The sequence below is a fragment of the Onychostoma macrolepis genome, chromosome 14 (assembly GCF_012432095.1).
Source record: "Onychostoma macrolepis isolate SWU-2019 chromosome 14, ASM1243209v1, whole genome shotgun sequence".
NCBI lineage: Eukaryota > Metazoa > Chordata > Actinopteri > Cypriniformes > Cyprinidae > Onychostoma > Onychostoma macrolepis.
The window spans coordinates 5,114,417-5,137,697 of NC_081168.1; the positions used below are offsets into that span (position 1 = coordinate 5,114,417).

The 23,281-nt window shown below is 36.6% G+C and overlaps 3 protein-coding genes across 7 annotated transcripts; all 3 read right to left on the reverse strand.

Annotated features, from left to right (window-relative positions):
* Positions 1–411: 411 nt before the first annotated feature.
* Positions 412–7,678, reverse strand: b4galt7 (xylosylprotein beta 1,4-galactosyltransferase, polypeptide 7 (galactosyltransferase I)). Of its 3 annotated transcripts, XR_009274285.1 has the most exons (8): positions 6,957–7,678; positions 6,756–6,878; positions 4,995–5,324; positions 3,538–3,763; positions 3,352–3,435; positions 3,167–3,271; positions 1,023–1,430; positions 412–678 (listed from the first exon to the last, which is right to left on the reverse strand). XR_009274285.1 is itself a non-coding variant. In XM_058798830.1 (7 exons), exons 2-7 carry the CDS (start codon positions 6,812–6,814, stop codon positions 1,275–1,277), a joined length of 960 nt encoding a protein of 319 aa, XP_058654813.1. In that variant the 5' UTR covers positions 6,815–6,878; positions 6,957–7,678; the 3' UTR covers positions 412–1,274. The 3 variants fall into 3 exon arrangements, 2 of the variants coding, with proteins under 2 accessions (XP_058654813.1, XP_058654814.1); XM_058798830.1 differs by having other exon boundaries at positions 412–1,430; XM_058798831.1 differs by lacking the exon at positions 6,756–6,878 and having other exon boundaries at positions 412–1,430; positions 6,957–7,664.
* An 839-nt stretch (positions 7,679–8,517) lies between these two features.
* Positions 8,518–12,193, reverse strand: LOC131553934 (transmembrane emp24 domain-containing protein 9-like). The gene is made up of 5 exons (XM_058798916.1): positions 11,968–12,193; positions 11,343–11,443; positions 11,127–11,252; positions 10,116–10,262; positions 8,518–10,044 (listed from the first exon to the last, which is right to left on the reverse strand). The coding sequence occupies exons 1-5, from the start codon at positions 12,176–12,178 to the stop codon at positions 9,895–9,897; spliced, it is 735 nt and encodes a 244-aa protein (XP_058654899.1). The 5' UTR covers positions 12,179–12,193; the 3' UTR covers positions 8,518–9,894.
* Positions 12,194–14,464: 2,271 nt separating this feature from the next.
* LOC131553882 (transmembrane emp24 domain-containing protein 9-like) lies at positions 14,465–21,609 on the reverse strand. Of its 3 annotated transcripts, none has more exons than XR_009274287.1 (8): positions 21,443–21,609; positions 18,978–19,078; positions 18,764–18,889; positions 17,747–17,893; positions 17,494–17,625; positions 16,403–16,517; positions 16,201–16,294; positions 14,465–16,101 (listed from the first exon to the last, which is right to left on the reverse strand). XR_009274287.1 is itself a non-coding variant. In XM_058798840.1 (8 exons), the coding sequence occupies exons 1-8, from the start codon at positions 21,588–21,590 to the stop codon at positions 16,001–16,003; spliced, it is 990 nt and encodes a 329-aa protein (XP_058654823.1). In that variant the 5' UTR covers positions 21,591–21,609; the 3' UTR covers positions 14,465–16,000. The 3 variants fall into 3 exon arrangements, 2 of the variants coding, with proteins under 2 accessions (XP_058654823.1, XP_058654824.1); XM_058798840.1 differs by having other exon boundaries at positions 16,201–16,320; XM_058798841.1 differs by lacking the exon at positions 21,443–21,609 and adding an exon at positions 19,214–19,662 and having other exon boundaries at positions 16,201–16,320.
* Positions 21,610–23,281: the final 1,672 nt, after the last annotated feature.

Sequence of the window (23,281 nt, forward strand, 5' to 3'; positions counted from 1 at the left end):
AATTATAATAATTATTTCAAACATTTGAACATACAACTTCAGAAGGCTTGTAAGCTCACGAGAAATTTAATTAAGTGTGCCCAAACTTTTGACCCTTTGGTCAACTTACCTGGCTTAAACGCCCATTAAAATGACAATCAATAGCCATTCATTTGCTTAAAAAGAAATTACGCAACAGCTCACTAAAACCCAGCACCGTAAACTTCATTAACAGTACAATGTTGTGGAGCTCAAGAGCATCGTGCATGTACATAAAAAAAAATCTCCCTCAAAATGCATTTTTTTTCCATGTGTGAAATAACACTCAAATAAATGGGAAAACTGCATGCATTACAAAGTGTTATTGACATTGCTCTGCTGGTGAATGTGAAGTAGTACCCTGTATTTTAATAAAGACAGTAATTGCAATGGCATAGGGTCATATTCTCTTTATTTTTTGGCAAACATGTTCTGTGCAGTTGTGCAGCAGCTTGTTGCCACAGGCACAATAACACTTTAGTTTGGACAGAGTACTGATTCACAGTTTAATTTCAGGCATTGCCAATAAAAAGTATGTAGAGTCCGAATTTTATTAACATTTGCGCTGCAAGATGTTTTTTTGGATATAGCTTCATGCCTCCAGTTCATAAGATCTGTATATAATCCTGTGAGTGTAAGTCGTAACAGCATTCCATGCATCTGAAACATGGGAGAAAAGTACAAAGACTGAAACTAGGAAACCTTTGCTTTTATATAAATACTGAATAATGTGCAAATACAATCCAAGTACCCTCGAAACCCTTTCATATATATATATATATATATATATAAAATTGTCCTTTTCAAGACATGATTTTGAATTTAAGCGAAAAGAAACAGAATTCTGTCAAGACACGGCTGAGCAAAATACTCACAATTGCACTAAGAGAAACGGTCCAAAACAGGCCACTGCTACAACTAAAATATTATAAAACTCCTCATTAAAAATCGGACATTTGGATGCTCGTATTTGAAATGTAGATGATGCAAACTCAGTGCAGTACCTGACATTGGTCCATAGTTCAATTCAAAAATGAGGCAGCGCTTCATCATGGAAGAAGACAACAACACCTTCCTATAAAAATAAAAACTTAGAGAAAAGTTCTTTTCCCACAGTCACATATTCAAGTCCTTTTGGTTAGCCGATCAGGGTGATTTTTCAAGTGTGACTGGCAACAGTAATCTGTGAAAGCCTTCCTGGCGCCACAGAAGGAGAATGCGAATCATTCTGGCTTTACAGGCCCTGCTTAAGCATATTAGCTGATCTGGCACCATGGGGTCAGGCTGAGGTCACACTCTAGAAAGGTGTTGATGACAGTACATGGAGCTCCGCTGATGGTCACTTCCTGTCTGGACTCCACCTTGTAGCGGAGGTTGGTCAGGCCACCCTCTGGGTCCACCTTAAACTGCTCCTGCAAACGCAGACGGACGCAAATCCAAACATTAGGACAGGGGTCTGCATGACAACAATGTGTCATGAGAGAGCAGAGATGCAGACAGGTAAGGGGGGTATTTGCTTTGCATGCTCATTTGTAGTTACTTTAAGGTATGTGTGTCCAAAACTGTAATTTTTCACAAAAAACAACAACAAAAAAAAACATTGTTGCAACATTTTACAAAAATCAAGATCTAATATATTTGGTCAAAATCCCACGTTATAGAAAAATTGAAGTGCTATGCAGGCTATTTAAGACAATATTGGCTGATTAGGCGGCAATGCTGACGTAAAATGCAAAATGTTTGCCCTCTCTCTCTTCACCGTTCCCACATCTCAGACCTCAAATACATAAAATACCACCCTTTTAGACATAGTTTTTGAAGTAAAATAGTACTATACAAAACTTATTGAAAACACCAGGGGCCAGATGCATAAACAAAGAACTAGTTTGACCAACTAGCAGTTGCCAAGGGGTAATCGGTCTTATTTTTCCAATACAAATAAGACCAATCTACCTTTTCATAACTGAATTTAAAAAGTTGACCAGTCTTGAGGAAAAAGAATTTTAGTTTAGAACAGTTTATGCAACCGGCCCCAGTTACCCTTGTAAAAAGTTTGTGGTTGGTACATTTTTTTAAATGTTTTTGAAAGAAGTCTCATATGATCGAATATACGGTAAACACAGAAACGTTGTGAAATATTATCACAATTTGAAATAACTGTCGTCTGTTTTAATATGTGACCCTGGACGACAAAACCAGTCTTAAGTGTCAATTTTTTTAAATTGAGACTTATACATCATCTGAAAGCTGAATAAATAAGCTTTCCATTGATGTATGGTTTGTTAGGATTGGACAATATTTGGCCGAGATACAACTATTTGAAAATCTGGAATCTGAGGGTGCAAAAAAATCAAAATATTGAGAAAATCGCCTTTAAAGTTGTCCAAATTAAGTTTTTAGCAATGCATATTACTAATCAAAAATTAAGTTTTGATATATTTACGGTAAGAAATTTACAAAATATCTTCATGGAGCATGATCTTTACTTAATATCCTAATGATTTTTGGCATAAAAGAAAAATGGATAATTTTGACCCATACAATGTATTGTTGACTATTGCTACAAATATACCCCAGCGACTTAAGACTGGTTTTGTGCTCCAGGGTCACATATATTTAAAATTTTCAGCACCATTACTCCAGTCTTCAGTGTGACATGATCCTTCAGAAATCATTCTAATATGATTTACTGCTTTACTGCTCAAGAAACATTATTATTATAAATGTTGAAAACGGTTGTATTGCTTTTTTATTTAGAAACTGTTACACATTTTTCCAATATACATTGTTCAATATTGTTGAACGATATTTATTGTTGAATATACTGAAAGTTCAAAAGAAAGCATTTATTTTAGAAAGCATTACAAACCTTTCATAACATCATAAATGTCTTTACTGTCTCTAGTTATGCACTCTTGCTAAATATATTAATCTTACTAAACATCTAACCTTTGAAAAGTAGATCAAATATATACTTACTAGACCTTTGTCTGTTAAATGGCATCAAAAGATATCAAACCAATTTTAATAAAGCAAAAGCAAACTCTTTTTTTGAGGTAGAAAAATGTATCACATGATTAATACATAACTATAATGTTGCTGAATTTCATGAGGTAGACATATTTTAAAGTACAGATTTTTTTTTTACCTGCTTTTGCGCAGCGATCCGCTTCTGATCTCTCTTCCTCCAGGCTGGATCATGGATGTGTCGAAATGTTTTAGTTCCTGTAGTAATACTTTTTGGCCTAAAAAGCTGCAGATATTTGAATGGTAAATACAAAATGATTATGAAATCAGAAATATTTTTTTTCAGAACATTTTTTTTCCCAGTACCTTAAGATCAGCTGTTTTTAGTCTTCTAAAAAACTCGTCATCTTCTCTTCCCCATCCCCAGAAGCGGTTTGACATCCCATTGCACTTCAGACACACATGACGATTGTATTTGTAAGCGATTGTAATTTGCGAACGAATTCTCTTCAGAAGCAGTATTCAATACTCACAAGTATTCAGGATTCTTACCAGCTGATAATGTTTCTTGGTAAGCAGCAGGATTCCTCCAACATACGTCTTATAATGATATAAGGGATGAAGCTCTGGCGAGGCCACATGGAAGGGACCCTCCTTTGGGAATCCATAGTCCAGATCCTCATTTTGAGGCAACAAGTCCACATCATGCATTGCAATGTAGTCTGTGTCATTACCGCTTTCCATAAACCCAACGTTAATAAGAGAGGCCCGATTGAACCTGAAAAGCATGAATATAAATTGTTGTGCAATGGATACTGCTTTCAATAAAAGAACAAATACAGTGGCATGCGAACGTTTGGGAACCCCTTGCAGAATCTGTGAAAATGTGAATAATTTTAACAAAATAAAGAGAGATCATACAAAATGCATGTTATTTTTATTAAGATATTTTACATAAAAGATGTTTGCATATAGTCCACACGACAAAAAAATAAATGAAAGTATTAAAATAACCCCATACAAAAGTTTGTTTGGTTCTTAATACTGTGTGTGGTTACCTGGATGATCCACGACTGCTTTTTGTTTTGTGATGGTTGTTCAGGAGTCCCTTGTTTGTTCTGAACAGTTAAACTGAGCTCTGTTCTTCAGAAAAATCCTCCATGTCCTGCAGATTCTTCAGTTTTCCAGCATCTTCTACATATTTGAACCCTTTCCAACAGTGACTGTATGATTTTGAGATGCATTAAGAGCCGGGGGGGGGGGTGAAAACTTTTGAACAGGATTAAGATGTCCAAATATTTCTTATTTTGTTGAAATATCATTTTTTTCCATTTAGTACTGCCTTCAGAAGCAACAGAAGATACTTGCATGTTTCCCGGAAGACAAATTAAGCGCAATTTACCTTGATCTTCAAATTCAAAAAGTTTTCACCCCCTGGCTCTTAATGCATCGCGTTTCCTTCTGGATCATCAGTGAACCTGCTTGAACCTTTTTTAATAGTTGTGTTTGAGTCCCTCAATTGTCCTCAGTGTGAAAAGATGCATCTCAAAATTATACAGTCACTGCTGGAAAGGGTTCAAACATGCAGAAGATGCTGGAAAACTGAAGAATCTGCAGGACATGGAGGATTTTTCTGAAGAACGGTGCTTCGTTTAACTGTTCAGAACAAACAAGGGACTCCTGAACAACCATCACAAAACAAAAAAAAACAGCCGTGGATCATCCAGGTAACCACACACAGTATTAAGAACCAAGGGTTCACAAACTTTTGAATGGGGTTATTTTAATAATTTCAGATTTTTTTTGTCTTGTGGACTATATGTAAACATCTTTTATGTCAAATATCTTACTCAGGACAGGAAAATAACATGCATTTTGTATGATCGCTCTTATTTAGTTAAAATTATTCACATTTTCTGCAAGGGGTTCACAAACTTTCACATGCCACTGTACATACATATGAATTCAGCTCGGGGAGCTACACTATTCCAGCAACGAAAGGTACTCACCGAAAGTGATCCAGTTGGTTTACAATAAATATTTTATGCCGTATTTTCTTTTTGTTGAGGAAAGCGTGCATATAAGGGACAAATATAAGCAGCTCTTCAAAGCGCTCTCTGAATGGCACAATGAGGGCCATTTTGTGAGGGCCCCAGGATGGGTCATCAGCAGACGAGGAGTGTCTCTCTACAGGACAGGGCTGGTGAGGGAGGTGACTGTACCCAGCCGTCTGGCTCATGTCTCCTGAACAAGTCAGCTGCACCCAAAGAAGAGAGCCCAAAACAAAGAGCATGCAGAGCCCAAAGAGCTTCCAGACGGTGCATTTCCTCAACAGAAAACTGGAAACATAAATGCATTTTGTGAGAAACCTCAAAATATTTCAGCTCAACCTGACATAACTGTGTTCAAACATTGAAAAGATGGCCAACAACAGTCCCTGCAAACAAAAAGTCAGTGTTCAATGCTTATTAATAAGTGGATGCAGTTCCAGATACACTCCAAACACTTTAAAGACCGCATTAAAATGTTACGCAACTGATGTATTTCCCTTTAAAACAGGAGTTAGTGCTGGGACAAATCAAACACAAGTCAGAATTGAGGTGCAATCACATTCATCACTGTTCTGGAAGTTCCTATAGGAATCCAAGCAACTGGGAATTTCAAAGATTTCCTTTATTATGGAAATTTGCGGTGATGACCGACAGAAAGTTGTGCTTCATACATTGCTACAGTTGACAATAGCCATTTTTTCCCATTGAAATTTCACTAATGTGATTGCACCCTTAAGCAGTACTAGTGGGAGGGACATTCACATTCTAGAGAGCATTTGATTGGACAAAAATGAATGAGTGCAAGATGAGTCAATACTTTGTTAGTTTTCCAAAAGGAGAAATACTGTCGATTTTAAATGTGTATGCCTGCAGAGCTAACAGAAATGGCCTTAGTGTCATAAAACGCTAGTTATGATTTCATAGGGTTTTTGAAGTACATTACAAAAAGGTTACATTAAGAGTTTTAGTGAGCCAGTTGATCAAAACTAATTAGCATAAGCAACTTACAATATACAACTGCAAGCATTAGCTACATTGGTTGACAAACGTATTGTCGATCCTCAGGGACCTCATGCATCTTGCTCAATCAGACTTAACCCTATAAAGCCTAAGGTATCATCTCTGATACATGAATTTCTAAGGCCTATAAAGTACCAAAATGACTGATAGTTTACACATTTTCAGCCAATAAATGACCTTTTAGTCTTTTTGCTGCAAAATCTTTACAGATTTTATTTTATTGTTTTTTCCTATGAAGTAAGGAAAACAGGCCTATTGTTAATATTTCAAAATGAACATTTACTGGCGCAACTTGCGTTTAATTGATTATCTAGAAAAAAAAAAGTTAAAATATGAGTATCAAAAGTCTGATGCATCATATTTGAAGGAAGCTTTGCCCCCCAAAATAAAAACTATAGAGCTTTGATCTTTGAGATATAGAGGGACAGCTGATATTTCTATTAATTTTATGTAACTAATCATATTTATTGTTATAATAATAATAATAATACTACACACTCTGGATAAAACTGATGTGTTGAGCTCCATATTCTCACTATATCATACAATATGAGCCATAAATGCATCAAACATATGCAAAAATGTAAGATTTTCTTTCATATTTTGTCTACAGGTCCATTACAAATGCCTATTATTTCATATGTCAGGCTTTACAGGGTTAAAACTCTACAAACTTCTCCACACACGCCTCATACTCACTGAACCTCTCCATGTCGCTGAATCCTTTGACTTTCACTTCTTGAAATGATGAAACACATGAAGCAACAACTACTAGCAAGCCAAGATCTCTATTCAAACCCACAGACCACCACCTGCAAATGACTACAACAATGCATCTACTAGGATTATGATGAAATCAAACACACATTAGCGAGGTCACGTGTTCATCAGCATGTTTACCTTCTATCATCTTTGAAATACAGCACAGGTTTTCTCCGTGAAGAGTACATCATCTTTGAGCCTTTGAGAGCAGCGCTGTACCACGCAAGCAGATCGTAATATCTTCACGAATATTTCACCGATGCAGTCTTGAGATAGAGATCATGTCATCTACATGTTAAAATCAAATTCCTAGTTTGCAACAGTGTCTTTCGTCTCTTTCCATCACAAAGGACTTGCAACTTTAAATCCCATTCTTCCTAGCGGTCGGCTTGAATGATTTCTTTCATAGTAGGTACGATGCCAATCGCTCAATCCTCCGTAAAGCACAATCGCAAACCTAGTTCATGATTGTTATGTTATGTTATGATTACACAATTTGGTGAGTTCAGTTAACGTTACACGTCACTCAAGACGGTACGACAAAAAAAACAAAACAAGCGCACGGCACGAGCTCGCGGTAATTATTTAAGGTTAACACATCCGTCTGAATTACTTAGACGTTTTTTACAAGCCTCAAAAATACTATATGGTTTCCGTTTGTTTTATACGGCGCGTCATTGCCGATAATCGTTAAAAAAACTTAAGTGACAACTGTGACAAAAGAAAAAAAATCACACGCTGGCTGCAACCGTCCGTCTTTGAAATATTCCTCTGGAAACAACGTACAGAACAACGTTCCTATGATTTACTGACCTGACCGGTACAATTAATTTAGAGGCATTATCAGAAATATTTTAATACAGTTATATGCATGAAGCGAAGTTAACCACAGGACAGTGGTGCAGTGGTACAATAAATAAATAAATTACAAATATGACTAACGAGCAATTGTGATGGGAAGTTCCGAGAGTCGGTTCTTTAGAACAGTTCATTTTAATGAACCGGTTAAAATGATTCACTGACTATTTTACGCTTTCGTATTTTTTTTTAATCAACGACATTCCAATAGAATATTACATGCTCCATTAAAGCTTCACGTAGGCACAAAAACAGTTTGTTATGTTTATTACTTAAGTTAAGGTGTTTACTTTAGTTATTCGTGTCTTGCGTTCAGTTTGTTGCAATCTTCATTTAGCTCATAAAACAGTTCTTTAAACGTTGTATTTACATTAAACTAAATATTTACATTTAATAGCTAAAACAAAATACGTTTTGCACGTTTTAATCAAAAAGTTTTGCAGACCGCCAAGTGAAACGGTTCAACCGGGTTCAACCGATTCACTGAAAAGATCCGAACCAAAGAAAGATTTGATCACGAATCGGACGTTGTTAAAGGGTGATTCAGCTTAACTCAGGTGCTCTTTGCATAGTCTAGTAAATAAAATATCATACATCCAATTACATTTTTAAAGTTCTGAATAGTTTAAATAATTAAATGTATATATGTAATGAAAATGACAGTTGATTTGGCGTATATGTCCATTTTTGTAACGTACTGTATGATGACTGGCAACAAGAGTTTTGTATCATTAGCCACATATGGTCGAGGTTTATAACACTCCTCTAGTTAATTAATTCCTCAAATTATTATCTTGTAGAAGTTGTTTTACCCAAACAATTACGAAGACAACCAAGCCAATGTTGGGGAGAGTGGGAAACTTTATTTCTGAGTGCAATTATGGGGTATATTTCTCACCAACAAATTTTCCCTCCCCTGTCCCTAATTAAAAAGGTAAACCCATGTCCCTGTGGCTGGTCATAAACTAAAATGACAAAAAAAAAAAAAAAGGTAAACCATACAAATATGATGGCAAAGCAATTCAGTGAGCAGTAATCTGTGCAACAAAACACTCAAAACAACATGCATTCTTGTTTTGTTTTTTTTTGTTTTTTTTAAAGAAAACATGACATTATGACACCAGCTATGGTATCTGAAAAAGCGAGCAAATCACAAATATCGTTTGCTGTTTTTACAGTGTATTCTGGGCAGATCAATTTAAGAGTGAATAAACCATTGAAAGCTCTAGATCAACCTGAGGAGTTTACAATAGGAAAAAAGATGTGAAAAATATGATAATGTTTGTGTAAGATGGTTAGACGGCTTTCAAAGGAAACAGAAAAACTCAGTCAGAGTCATAGGCAATAGCTAACGGGTATTCATGTTCATATTCAAATATAAAACCTTTTGATATCATTTATTTCAATGCGCCAAGTACTCATAATTTAACATTTTACCTTTTGATAACTACATTTTGCCATTTATTTGGATATACACATTTCAAACATGTACATGTTTATTCAAAATCACTGAGGTCAACATCAAACTGTAGCTATCAAAAGGGAAGAAGGCCTAATACTAACTTGATCTGAGCGTTCTTGACAGCAAAAAATAAAATGGGGTTATAGAAAAGAAAACATCAACCAATTGTATAAAGAATAAAAATTTAAACACCAAGAAACATTCACTCTGAGCAAAACTTTAAATATCATACTAATTACTGCATAACCAAACAACAGAATACATTTACACCTGCCACCAGGATAAACTCGGTTATTTTTGTCTTGTAAATGTTTAAGCAGATAATCCAAGGTCATTTAGGAAAAACATCACACTCGCAGCCCAGTTATACATCTTCATCAGCTTTCTGAAACTAATGTCAAATATTATTAAGTTACGGGGCCATAACAAGCGGCAAGGCAACCACTATGCAATTTGCGTTTTGAATCCAGTTAACTGCTTTGTTGAGTGCCTATCACCTCCAGACAGCAACGAACTGTAATGTGTTTCTGAACAGAAACTAGGTTCACATTACATGGGGTGTGGCACTGAAACGAGCAGCGTAAAACAAATCTCAATGCAGGATAAAAGAGGGCAATTTAGGGAGGGAACTAAACTGAGAGCATGTTGACTTTTCAGCAGTCTTGACCACACATGAAGCAGGCAATCTTCAAAATGCTGTGTGTACTGTATCAACTGACAATCATCACAACTTTAAAAAAAAATCCGACTACAGTTCTATACTAATTTCTTGGCCTCAAAGAAGCTCTTCAGATGTCTCATTTGCCAAAACCCAATGGCCACCAGGATCAGCGTCTGGACGATAGACCACCACAGGACCCTCTGATTGGTGCTCTCGCTGGTCTGTCTGAAGCGCTCCTCACGATACTGGAAGAACAAGAAAATTCAGATTAGGATCACTCTCGTGCACATATGACAGAAAACTACAGAGCACTTACCCTCTGATAGTTCTGCTCTTTCTGGACCTGATCCACCTGCTCCATCAGCTGTCGCACCCTCAGCTGCAGCTCCGACAGCTTGTCTTTGGCAGCGATTTCTGCATAGTTGTTTGTATGCTCACCAACTTGGATGTCCAAGTGAACACGCTGTATGGAAAATTAAAAAGCAGAAGCCGTCTGAATTGGTAGCCACTGAATATTAGATGGTGCTCTACACCACAAAAAAGAAAAAATTATATATTTCTAATTGTGTGTGTGTGTGTGTGGGGTATATTATATTTATATGATAAAAAGGTTTAATAAAGCTTTAACATTTTTTGTGCATATGAGTGTGACCTGTGTAATATTTTTTTTTCTAAGCAAACAATAATGACCATCATAAATGTTTACCATGATTTACAGAAGACACTTCCACTAAAATGTCATTCAGTGTAACAATACCAAAAATCTTGTCATGGATAATTAGTAGAATCATTAGATGACATTAAAAGCCTCTATTTAAGGATCACAGTGCAGCCCCAAAAACTATCTTATTGTCATTTTAAATTATTACCAATCTATGACAATCTCCTAAAAAACCCACTAGGTTTTACCCATCTATCAGCAAGAAGTTTTTAATAATTTAAAATGTAATAAAATTTATTATGATCACTTTTTCTTCTATATATTTTAACAAATACAGTTCGGAATAATAATGTTGTTTTATTTCACCCATATTTTGTTATTTGAAACATTAAAAGAGACACTTTCCTTGCATTTAATATGCTAACATTTATTTAAAGTAAAATGTAAAATTAAATAAAAATTGAAAATAAAATCTAATTTGAAATATAAATATAAATTATTCAATTTTTTATGGATTAACACATTCAGTTCCTCACAACAATGTTTTGTCAGTTTGTGTGGAACATATTTGCATGGTGTATTCTGCAATATTTTACCTGTCTTAGTAATGTATTTATAAATATAGTTTAAGGAGAACAGAAGCAGCAGCGCACAAAATAAACTCACAAGCATCCCTCCAGCAAAAAGTGCAAATTTGGAGGAATTTGAGTGCAAGCAGATTTGATGCTCTCCCGGTGTGTGGGAGGTGAAGATAAACCTGCCCTCAGATCCATACTGGCGGGACAGGATCACCTGAAACCCAAAAAAAGATAAGCAAATGAGAACAACGAAATGCAAACATGCTTGACTTTTATTACTCACAAAACCTTTAATCAGACAGACCTTCTCATCGGGATCTTTCACTTCCACAAACATCCCAAGTCCTTGAGTTGCAGGCAAATACTCTTCTTTCTGCTTGTCATAGAGCTGCGTTCGGTAGTTACCTGGTTAAGACAGAGTTACATAGTTGTAAGAAAAGAAACTAAAGTCCTTTCATTCTTTCATAATAAACCACTGACAAAAATACCTGACTAAACACAGTAAGTCATTATCTTAGAGTGAAAAGTTGTCATATTCACATGATGTTGTGTCACTGCATTCAGGATATTTCAACATCAGATTCTTGTCTCATAATTCATCTCTTCATCTAACTTAGCCAAAGTCCAGCAGGATGGATCACTACAGCGTTACCTTAAAAACTTCATTCAATGTTTAAAAAGCGTATTAGTTAATACTGTTGCTTTCTCGGTGCAGTATGCAACTACATGTCTATTTAAATGTTATTTTGTCTAGGTTACGGTAAAACCTACAAAAAAGCTCGTTTGTAACTTATATTTAGTTTAGTTGAACTAGCTGAAGTCAAGCTGGTTGCCAAAGAATGAACTCTATCTGACAAACCTGCTAGTTAGCACTAGGCTAAGCATTAACGTGCACTACAAAGTTGGCTTAATCTGTTTTTCCTACTCACCTATTATCATGGTTTCGTCCGGTATTTCTTCTATGAAGCATTTCTTTTCAGTCTCGCCGATATGAAAATACAACGCGGACACAAAACTGTTGTAAATGTTTAACAACAACACCAAATAAAGTGTAAACTGCATTGTGACTGCCACCATCTTGACACTGCCGGTGAAACGCGCACTGCGCATGCGCAGAGACTCCAATGCCACGTAACCCATCGCCGGCCATCGTCCAATCAGATGCGGAAAGCGCATTCCCCAGACTGCTCATGGTCATTGTAGTTTTATTTAGTGGTGGGGCTTTTGATTCAACCGAGTGAATTGAAACTTTTGCAGCTTTGAAAATTATTTATTTAGTTATAAATGGCCATGTTACACCCGTTACGCCAGCAGGTGACGACAAAAAGCCCCTACCATCCGAACATACCTCGATAAAATGAGTATAATCTCATTAACTTCACATTCTTCATATAACGTTAAAGCGTGTTATTGAATGGTGAACTACGATGCGTTCAAAAACATTTTTCCTGACTGTAACAAAAATCCATTTTTATGCCTTATGGGAAAACTAAGTTGAGAAACGACTTAACAAGCTTATAGGGATTCAGCGCGATTACTTGCCACAAGGTGAGTTTATAAACTGAACAATAGAAGCCCAATAGAAACCATCACAGAAATTCTAATGGTTTCCATTAAAATTTAAATTTATGACGTCACAGGCATTCCTTTTTTCTTTTGCTGCTGAGAAATGTCACGTAATCCGTGACGTCACAGTTATTATAATTTTAGAACGTTCTGGGGCTTGCACAGCACTCGGTTTATATCATTTGCTTGACTGATTGCTCTGAGTGAAGCATCTCCATAGCATTTGTGCTTATACTAATAGCCTTTTTAGATTACTCTTTTTTTAGCTGTTTCTTCTAGAATCTTCTCTGGCAGACCATCAAAATGGCAACGTCCTACAATTGGTCTTCAGATGAAGATAACGGTCAACCAAAAGACCAGGGGTCATTGCTTGTCAATGATTTGCACCCAGATGTGACCAAACAATTACTGTATACAATATTCCAGCCATTCGGACCCATCCGTTCTGTACAAGTGTGCAGAGACAGAAGAACAGGCCGTTCTCGAGGCTATGGTTTTGTGACCTTTGAGCAGCGCCATGAAGCAGAAAATGCCCTCGTGGCTCTGAATTTTTTGGAGATCTTGGGCAAGCCAATGCACATCACATGGGCCCAGTACATGACTGTTAAGATCCTGGGAAGACACAGGGATAGGTTTGCTATATGTGATGCCCTCTCAGACTTTGTGGAACTCCAGCCGCGCAGAGAGGTCTGTGACGCGAACGGCAAACCTAAAGACCAAGAACAGACTGAGAACAGCTCTGATGAAGCAAGGTCATTGCTTGTGAGTAATCTGCACTCAGATGTGACCGAACAAGAGCTGCATGCAGTATTCCTGCCATTCGGCCCCATCTGTACTGTACAAGTGTGCAGAGACAGAAGAACCAACCACTCTTGCGGCTATGCTGTTGTGACCTTTCAATGCCGCCATGATGCAGAAAATGCCCAAGCAACTCTGAATTTTTCAGAGCTCATGGGCAAACTGATGGTTATCATGTGGGGCCAAGACATGACCATTAAGGTCCTGGCAAAGCACAGTGAAAACAGCTCCAGTAACAGGCAAGAAATAGCCCGGACTGAACCCACTGAGCAGTCACGGGGAAGAAGGCTGGCAGATACTGTAAAAAGTTATTTTACAGCAGTCATGAGCAGATACCTTGCTTGGCATCAGCCTGTTGGCTCTAGCATGCACTGAGAGCTTTATTAGAAGCCTATAGAACAATTATACAGTTCTAACACGGCACTTTCTGCCATGAAAAAAAAAAAGTCCAGGTAATGCTGGGAAAACAGCAGTCCAAAACAGAGAATCTAATCACCATATAGGCAAGAAAGAAGAAAGGGGTGATTCTTCAGTCTACCTACATGGTGATTAGTGGCCTCTGTACATATCCCTTCCCTTGTGCAAAATAAATAAATAGACAGATAGATGAAAACAAGGTTGACTGATACAGTCCATGATTTTTACAGCTGAGGATTTTTTTCTGTCTGTTTCAACATCACTAGATTGTTCTGACTGAATCTGATGCTATCAAATTAGTAATGAATGCTTAGGTACAAGATATTTAAACGGTTTCATATTTCTGTGCACAAAAGCATGTTTTGGGACGAGACTCTGAAACGTCTTGAGATAAACATATCATGATGCTGCTTAACAGTGACAAAACTATATGAATTTGTACCTGTCCTGAATCCTGACCATACTGTTGTACAAAAACATTGTTAGTGACACATTTTTATTATGAATTATTTTTGAACACTAATGGTTTAATATGAATATGGCACAAATTGGGTCCTAACAATTAAGGGCAAAATAAGAAGAAAAAAATAAAAATGTTCAACTGTTAAAAACTGAAAAAAAAAAGGAAAGCCAACATTTGACTAGTTAACTGTTGTAACTGCTTTATTTTCTCACCAAAAGCATCATTTTACAGTCACTGCCCATTTAAATGTGAACTTCTTTCAGAAACAACTGTAAAATCAGTGCATTGCAAAAACAGACGAGCAAAAAATAGCAAAATGAACAGAAAGATGTAAGAAAAACAACTCAACTCACATAAGGCTGAACTCTTGTTACCCTGCAGTAATAAAACAACTGAAAATGTATTTTTTGGTTCAATATTTTCAAAACTCCTGTGGTTAAAAAACAAGGCTCAATCATTACGCCATAGAGTAAAGGGACTAGGTCAGCAACTTAAAATATTTACATTGATTTGATCAATTTAAGAGGACACTTTTCATCAGTCTGATTTGTTGTGCAGTCCATTAAAATCCTCTTAAGTAAATCACACAGGTTATAAAAAAAAAAAAATCAGCACTCCAGAGCAGAACGAAGCAATGTGTAGATGGAAAAGAAACACAGATAAAGGGTCAAAACAATAAGAAAATAAACCACCAATGATTTAGAGAATGAAGCTAAATCAAGTATACAAAGGCTACACACAAAAATTAAGATGTAGTACTGTAGATCGCACTGAAAATGTGTCATTTACTTCGGCAGACCCAAAATCAGAAAGACCAACATGAAGAAACGTTTCTTTGAAGCCACAAATCCCACTCTTTAGACTCAAACCATTTTTCCTTCCAGTCGAGCAGTTCAACAATATCCAGCTGTATACAGCTGTTCAAAATTCACATTAATGTTTTGTTTTTTTTCCACAAACAACCTCCAGAGTTCTTTGAAATCCTGTTGTTTAGTAGAACCTCTTGTTCCTCTCTTGACGCTTCTCAAAGACTACGGTGTAAGGGGAATTTACAGTAAAAACCCTCGGACCAGGTGTGTTGAATGAAGACCAGAAGTCAAGAGATTCAATCGAAAATGAAGAACATTTACTGATGATAGTTTGCAGTTTCATCAGCAGAAGTCATCTTCATGACTCGCAATCGAGCTCGTAGGCCGCTCTGCGTACATGTCAAAAACACCAACAATTATACCCTAACAGAGGTTGCTAATTGCGTCAATGCATAAGTCATCAAAATTCTGATAGGTTCTAAAACCTAGATAAACTTAGACAATCTCCACATATGGACGTAAACGCTTCAAACATATCTCCATCAGATTGGGCAGACGTCAGCGATCAGGGATCATACAAGATAGGTGTCTTCCGGAAACCTATTTTTGGTCAGGATGGCGGTAGCTGACAGAGACAGTCTCCTAACACACAGAGAGAGAGCTACCAGCACACACATACCCACAGAGCACTTATCAGAACTTCAAGGCCTCCTTGCTTTCGTTACACACACACTATGAAGTCATCATCTTAGAGAGTAGAAGTACAGCATAAAGCAGGATTCTTTAATATCTCATACGCGCACATAAGGTTACACGTTTCACTCTTGCCATAACTTGATTAATAGTCAAACAAGAAATAATATAATTAATATCAATTATGAAGGATAGGGCAGCTCGGCATCCACTCCTTCAACGGTACCAAGAACGGCGCACACCACGATTCCCAGCAGAGCACACAGAAGAAGCAGGAAGACCTTCCAGCCAGTGAGGGGCGTGCTCATCAATATTGTCTGTTTTGGGGGGGAGATGTGAACATGACCACTGATTGAATGAAAAATCCTTCTGCCAACAGTTTGAATATGTCTGTACCTACATATCAGCTGTGTTACCTTTCGGTGACTTCAGGAGACTGACACTAGGCTCGATCTTGGTCCAGTCCTGGTTGTCCTCCTCAGGAGTGTGTTCCACCATCAGCTGGTACATCTTCATAGAGATTATGTCATGATTATCTGCAAACAGTATCGGTGAGGTCTGGCAAAAGGCATCAGAATCACTGTGGACATCTAGGGGAGATTCAGAAGTAACACTTACCAGAAAGATCTCCTGTGGCCGCAGAAGCCCCAAAATAGTATCCTGTAGGGAGGCGGACGCCTCCGAAATCAATGCATTCTTTCCAATCGTTCCTGTCATCCACATCTACCATAATCTGTGGAAACAGAACATAGGCATGATATACTTATATCACCGTTTCCACAAAAATATTAAGCAGCTCAACTGTTTTTAGCACTGATAATAATAAGAAGAATGAATAAGAAATATTGGTAACACTTTACAATAAGAAAACATTAGTTAACGCATTAACTAACAATTACTAACAATGAGTGATACTTTTGTCACAGTATTTATTCATCTTTGTTAATGCTATTTAATAAAAATGCAAATGTAGTTTGTGTTAGCTCAAGTCCATTAAATAATGTTAACAATACAACTTTAATGTATTAGTAAATGTTAAACTTAACATTAACTAGAATTAATAAATACTTTAAAAAGTATTTTTGTTAGTTCATGTGAACTATTTCAAGTTAAATGGAGCCTAAAGGTCATTGCACACCGAGTCCGAAATTTTTGCGTGCGTTTTTCCGTTTTTTTTGTATCCCTCATCCTTTCCTATCAAATGGCAATAGGCAATAGCTAACGGATATTCATGAAAAATATAAAACCTTTTGATATTATTTATTTCAATGCGCCAAGTACTCATAATTTAACATTTTACCTTTTGATAACTACATTTTGCCATTTATTTGGATTATATACACATTTCAAACATGTACACGTTTATTCAAAATCACTGAGGTCAACATCAAACTGTAGCTATCAAAAGGGAAGAAGGCCTAATACTATCACCTCCAGACAGCAACAACTGTAATGTGTTTCTGAACAGAAACTAGGTTCACATTACATGGGGTGTGGCACTGAAACGAGCAGCGTAAAACAAATCTCAATGCAGGATAAAAGAGGGCAATTTAGGGAGGGAACTAAACTGAGAGCATGTTGACTTTTCAGCAGTCTTGACCACACATGAAGCAGGCAATCTTCAAAATGCTGTGTGTACTGTATCAACTGACAATCATCACAACTTTAAAAAAAAAAATCCGACTACAGTTCTATACTAATTTCTTGACCTCAAAGAAGCTCTTCAGATGTCTCATTTGCCAAAACCCAATGGCCACCAGGATCAGCGTCTGGACGATACACCACCACAGGACCCTCTGATTGGTGCTCTCGCTGGTCTGTCTGAAGCGCTCCTCACGATACTGGAAGAACAAGAAAATTCAGATTAGGATTACTCTCGTGCACATATGACAGAAAACGCCATGTTCTATCTCTAGTTCTGCAGAGCCTGGGTTTCAGCTCTCAAACCTACAGCGCACTTACCCTCTGATAGTTCTTCTCTTTCTGGACCTGATCCACCTGCTCCATCAGCTGTCGCACCCTCAGCTGCAGCTCCGACAGCTTGTCTTTGGCAGCGATTTCTGCATAGTTGTTTGTATTCTCACCAACTTGGATTGTGAAGTGAACACGCTGTATGGAAAATTAAAAAGCAGAAGCCGTCTGAATTGGTAGCCACTGAATATTAGATGGTGCTCTACACCACAAAAAATAAAAAATAATATATTTCTAATTGTGTGTGTGGGGGGGGGGGTATATTATATTTATATGATAAAAAGGTTTAATAAAGCTTTAACATTTTTTGTACATATGAGTGTGACCTGTGTAATATTTTTTTCTAAGCAAACAATAATGACCATCATAAATTTTACCATGATTTACAGAAGACACTATACTGACACTATATTTACAGAAGTTAATATACCAAAAATCTTGTCATTTTATAGATAATTAGAAGTAGAATCATTAGATGACATTAAAAGCCTCTATTTAAGGATCACAGTGCAGCCCCAAAAACTATTTTATTGTCATTTTAAATTATTACCAATCTATGACAATCTCCTAAAAAACCCACTAGGTTTTACCCATCTATCAGCAAGAAGTTTTTAATAATTTAAAATGTAATAAAATTTATTATGATCACTTTTTCTTCTATATATTTTAACAAATACAGTTCGGAATAATAATGTTGTTTTATTTCACCCATATTTTGTTATTTGAAACATTAAAAGAGACACTTTCCTTGCATTTAATATGCTAACATTTATTTAAAGTAAAATGTAAAATTAAATAAAAATTGAAAATAAAATCTAATTTGAAATATAAATATAAATTATTCAATTTTTTATGGATTAACACATTCAGTTCCTCACAACAATGTTTTGTCAGTTTGTGTGGAACATATTTGCATGGTGTATTCTGCAATATTTTACCTGTCTTAGTAATGTATTTATAAATATAGTTTAAGGAGAACAGAAGCAGCAGCGCACAAAATAAACTCACAAGCATCCCTCCAGCAAAAAGTGCAAATTTGGAGGAATTTGAGTGCAAGCAGATTTGATGCTCTCCCGGTGTGTGGGAGGTGAAGATAAACCTGCCCTCAGATCCATACTGGCGGGACAGGATCACCTGAAACCCAAAAAGATAAGCAAATGAGAACAACGAAATGCAAACATGCTTGACTTTTATTACTCACAAAACCTTTAATCAGACAGACCTTCTCATCGGGATCTTTCACTTCCACAAACATCCCAAGTCCTTGAGTTGCAGGCAAATACTCTTCTTTCTGCTTGTCATAGAGCTGCGTTCGGTAGTTACCTGGTTAAGACAGAGTTACATAGTTGTAAGAAAAGAAACTAAAGTCCTTTCATTCTTTCATAATAAACCACTGACAAAAATACCTGACTAAACACAGTAAGTCATTATCTTAGAGTGAAAAGTTGTCATATTCACATGATGTTGTGTCACTGCATTCAGGATATTTCAACATCAGATTCTTGTCTCATAATTCATCTCTTCATCTAACTTAGCCAAAGTCCAGCAGGATGGATCACTACAGCGTTAACCAGGGGCGTAAATTTCATCTAACAGTAGGGGGGGACAATAAACATAAAATGTCTCAAGAGAAGTTTTTGAAGGGGACACAAATAATACAGCCAAAATTGTACTTGTAAGGATAGCTATGCGTACATGTGCATGTGTACATAGCATGGAGACCGTGTTTAAATATGAGTTCGGTTCACCACACGGTCATATTACAGTTTTTCTCGATTGCTAACAGACTATAACGGATTCATTTGGCCCAATTTTCCAAACCATTCATACAGTTCTCGAAACAAAGACACGTTTCTCCACATTTAACCTGCTTTCACACCTGCTCCAATTTGCTCAATGTTTTCTGCAAAACTCTACACAATAACAGCATCATTTTGCAAAGGTTTAACCATGTTATCATTTAGAAAACACAAATACACAATATAACTAGCTCAAGAATCACAAAATGAACACAAATAGCACACATTTATCCGTGTTTCAACATTCAGTAGCAAAACTAATGACACAGCAGTCAGAATCTCAGGATGATATGAAAGAGCACAGGTGGTTATGTGTTATGGAAAATGAATCCTGGTAGTGGGAGACAAAAAGGAATAGGAGGAGAAAAGAAAAATTAAGGGGATGAGGTCAAAGGTCATTTGTTCCTGATGAACTGTAAAGCACTATAGTTGAGCATGTTCTTGTGCATGGAATGAGCAAAAAAAATGCTGCCTGCAGGCTCATCTACTCACATTACAATTACAGTACATAGTAGCAGTATTTCAGATGAGAGGACTTTCACTATTCTTTGTACTGTTAATACTGTAGCACACACCCTCAAACTCGTAATTGTTGAACTGATTTGTAGCCAAGTACTTTTTACATGTATTTGTGCAAAACTGAGAGTCGACTGTCTAGGGGAGGCAGAGAAGACTAAGAAACTGCTATAGTATAACAAATAAGGATATTACCAATACTGTAATGCAACTTGGCAGAGGATGCTGTATTTATTTATTGCTGTACAGAAACTTACAGGATATTCCAATGTGTTTACTGTATATTCAGTTGTTTGGTTTATGTACTTTTCTCTTCTAGTGCTTTTCATCTACTGTAAGATAACTTTACAGTAGTGTAATGAAAGTAAACTTTTCTTAAAGTTTATTGGTGAATTTTACTGTATCTGCACAACTCTATTTATGCTGCATACTGTAACAGTTATTGCAGGATTCCTGTTTCCCAAAAGGAGGTTTCTGTAACAGTGTTTTGAATTGATCTCACTAGTGTTCTCTAGTCAGTAAAATAGTCTGTGTATTTGACAGCTTTGTGTGTCATCTGAGGCCAAAGATCAGATTCTGACAAAAGATCATATGTTTTGGACTAAAATGTTTGACTTTGACCTGGAAGTTTGAAGTTTTCACAAGTTGGTGTGTAGTTTTGAGATTGTGTTTATAGTTGTGAGAAAATGGTGAATTGTTTCATGAAGTGTGTTAGCAATCGAGAAAAACTGTAAGTATTATTTTGCGTCATCCACAGTATTTTAGGTTTCGTCTGAAACCGAGTAGGTCTCTTTAGATATTCAACCGCATTAAGCCCATTGATCTGCCACTTAACATCATATTTAGCAAAATCCAACACATATTTAGGTCTACAATATAAGCCTAATATCAGTTCACACACAGGCTTATCGCCGTGTTAGTTGAAGTGGGTGACAAGCTACTGTATTAAGCTTGTTAACCTTATAATCGCTCATAGAAAAAACATCAGATATCATAATTTTTTTGTCATGACTAATTTATTAATGATCCAGCCTCATCTGTATTAAAGAGAAAGAATCATTTCACCTGATGTTTAAAGAGAATAAAATAGCCTTGACAGCCTAAGTTACTTACACATAACTAACTGTTACTGAGGTACTTGCTCTCTCCCACTGGACTCGTGTGTGTGTGTATCGGTAAAAGATTAGGTAAAAGGGAGGGGGGAATCAAAACATTTCTGAACTTAAAACGTTTTTTTGTGTTTATTTTATTTTACTACTCACACAGTTATTTTAAGTATATGTGTATTATATTATTTTTAATACACAGAGTCGCTTGCAATTATATTTGTAGGGGGGACAACCCTCAGATAGGGGGGTCCTGTCCTACTTACCTATTATCATGGTTTCGTCCGGTATTTCCTCTATGAAGCATTTCTTTTCAGTCTCGCCGATATGAAAATACAATGCGGACACAAAACTGTTGTAAATGTTTAACAACAACACCAAATAAAGTGTAAACTGCATTGTGATTGCCACCATCTTGACACTGACGGTGGAACGCGCACTGCGCATGCGCAGAGACTCCGCATTCCCCAGACTGCTCATGGTCATTGTAGTTTTATTTAGTGGTGGGGCTTTTGATTCAACCGAGTGAAACTTTTGCAGCTTTGATGATTATTTATTTAGTTATAAATGGCCATGTTACACCCGTTACGCCAGCAGGTGGCGACAAAAGCCCCTACCATCCGAACATACCTCGATAAAATGAGTATAATCTCATTAACTTCACATTCTTCATATAACGTTAAAGCGTGTTATTGAATGGTGAACTACGATGCGTTCAAAAACATTTTTCCTGACTGTAACAAAAATCCATTTTTATGCCTTATGGGAAAACTAAGTTGAGAAACGACTTAACAAGCTTATAGGGATTCAGCGCGATTACTTGCCACAAGGTGAGTTTATAAACTGAACAATAGAAGCCCAATAGAAACCATCACAGAAATTCTAATGGTTTCCATTAAAATACCATTATAAACCATTAGCTTTTTCCAGTAAAACCATTACAAAATTCCTTTTTGTAGTGTGTTTTGGGGATCCATCACATACCAGTAGACACCATTATAGTTTCCATTAAAACCAATACATTTTCTATTGTGTTTTGGGCAGGGTTCTATTGGTTTTTTTCAGCAGGGTCAATTCGCTTTATTTAATTTTGTTGCATATTTCAGGTGTCAATCAGAAAGTGCAACACATAAATGATAACTAAATAGGACAGTCTTTATCTAGCGATTCTGAATTTTTCAGAGCTCATGGGCAAACTGATGGTTATCATGTGGGGCCAAGACATGGCCATTAAGGTCCTGGCAAAGCACAGTGAAAACAGCTCCAGTGACAGGCAAGAAATAGCCCGGACTGAACCCACTGAGCAGTCACGGGGAAGAAGGCTGGCAGATACTGTAAAAAGTTATTTTACAGCAGTCATGAGCAGATACCTTGCTTGGCATCAGCCTGTTGGCTCTAGCATGCACTGAGAGCTTTATTAGAAGCCTATAGAACAATTATACAGTTCTAACACGGCACTTTCTGCCATGAAAAAAAAAAAGTCCAGGTAATGCTGGGAAAACAGCAGTCCAAAACAGAGAATCTAATCACCATATAGGCAAGAAAGAAGAAAGGGGTGATTCTTCAGTCTACCTACATGGTGATTAGTGGCCTCTGTACATATCCCTTCCCTTGTGCAAAATAAATAAATAGACAGATAGATGAAAACAAGGTTGAGTGATACAGTCCATGGTTTTTAGAGCTGGGGATTTTTTTCTGTCTGTTTCAACATCACTAGATTGTTCTGACTGAATCTGATGCTATCAAATTAGTAATGAATGCTTAGGTACAAGATATTTAAACGGTTTCATATTTCTGTGCACAAAAGCATGTTTTGGGACGAGACTCTGAAACGTCTTGAGATAAACATATCATGATGCTGCTTAACAGTGACAAAACTATATGAATTTGTACCTGTCCTGAATCCTGACCATACTGTTGTACAAAAACATTGTTAGTGACACATTTTTATTATGAATTATTTTTGAACACTAATGGTTTAATATGAATATGGCACAAATTGGGTCCTAACAATTAAGGGCAAAATAAGAAAAAAAAACAAAAAAAAACAAAAAAAAGTTTAACTGTTAAAAACTGAAAAAAAAGGAAAGCCAACATTTGACTAG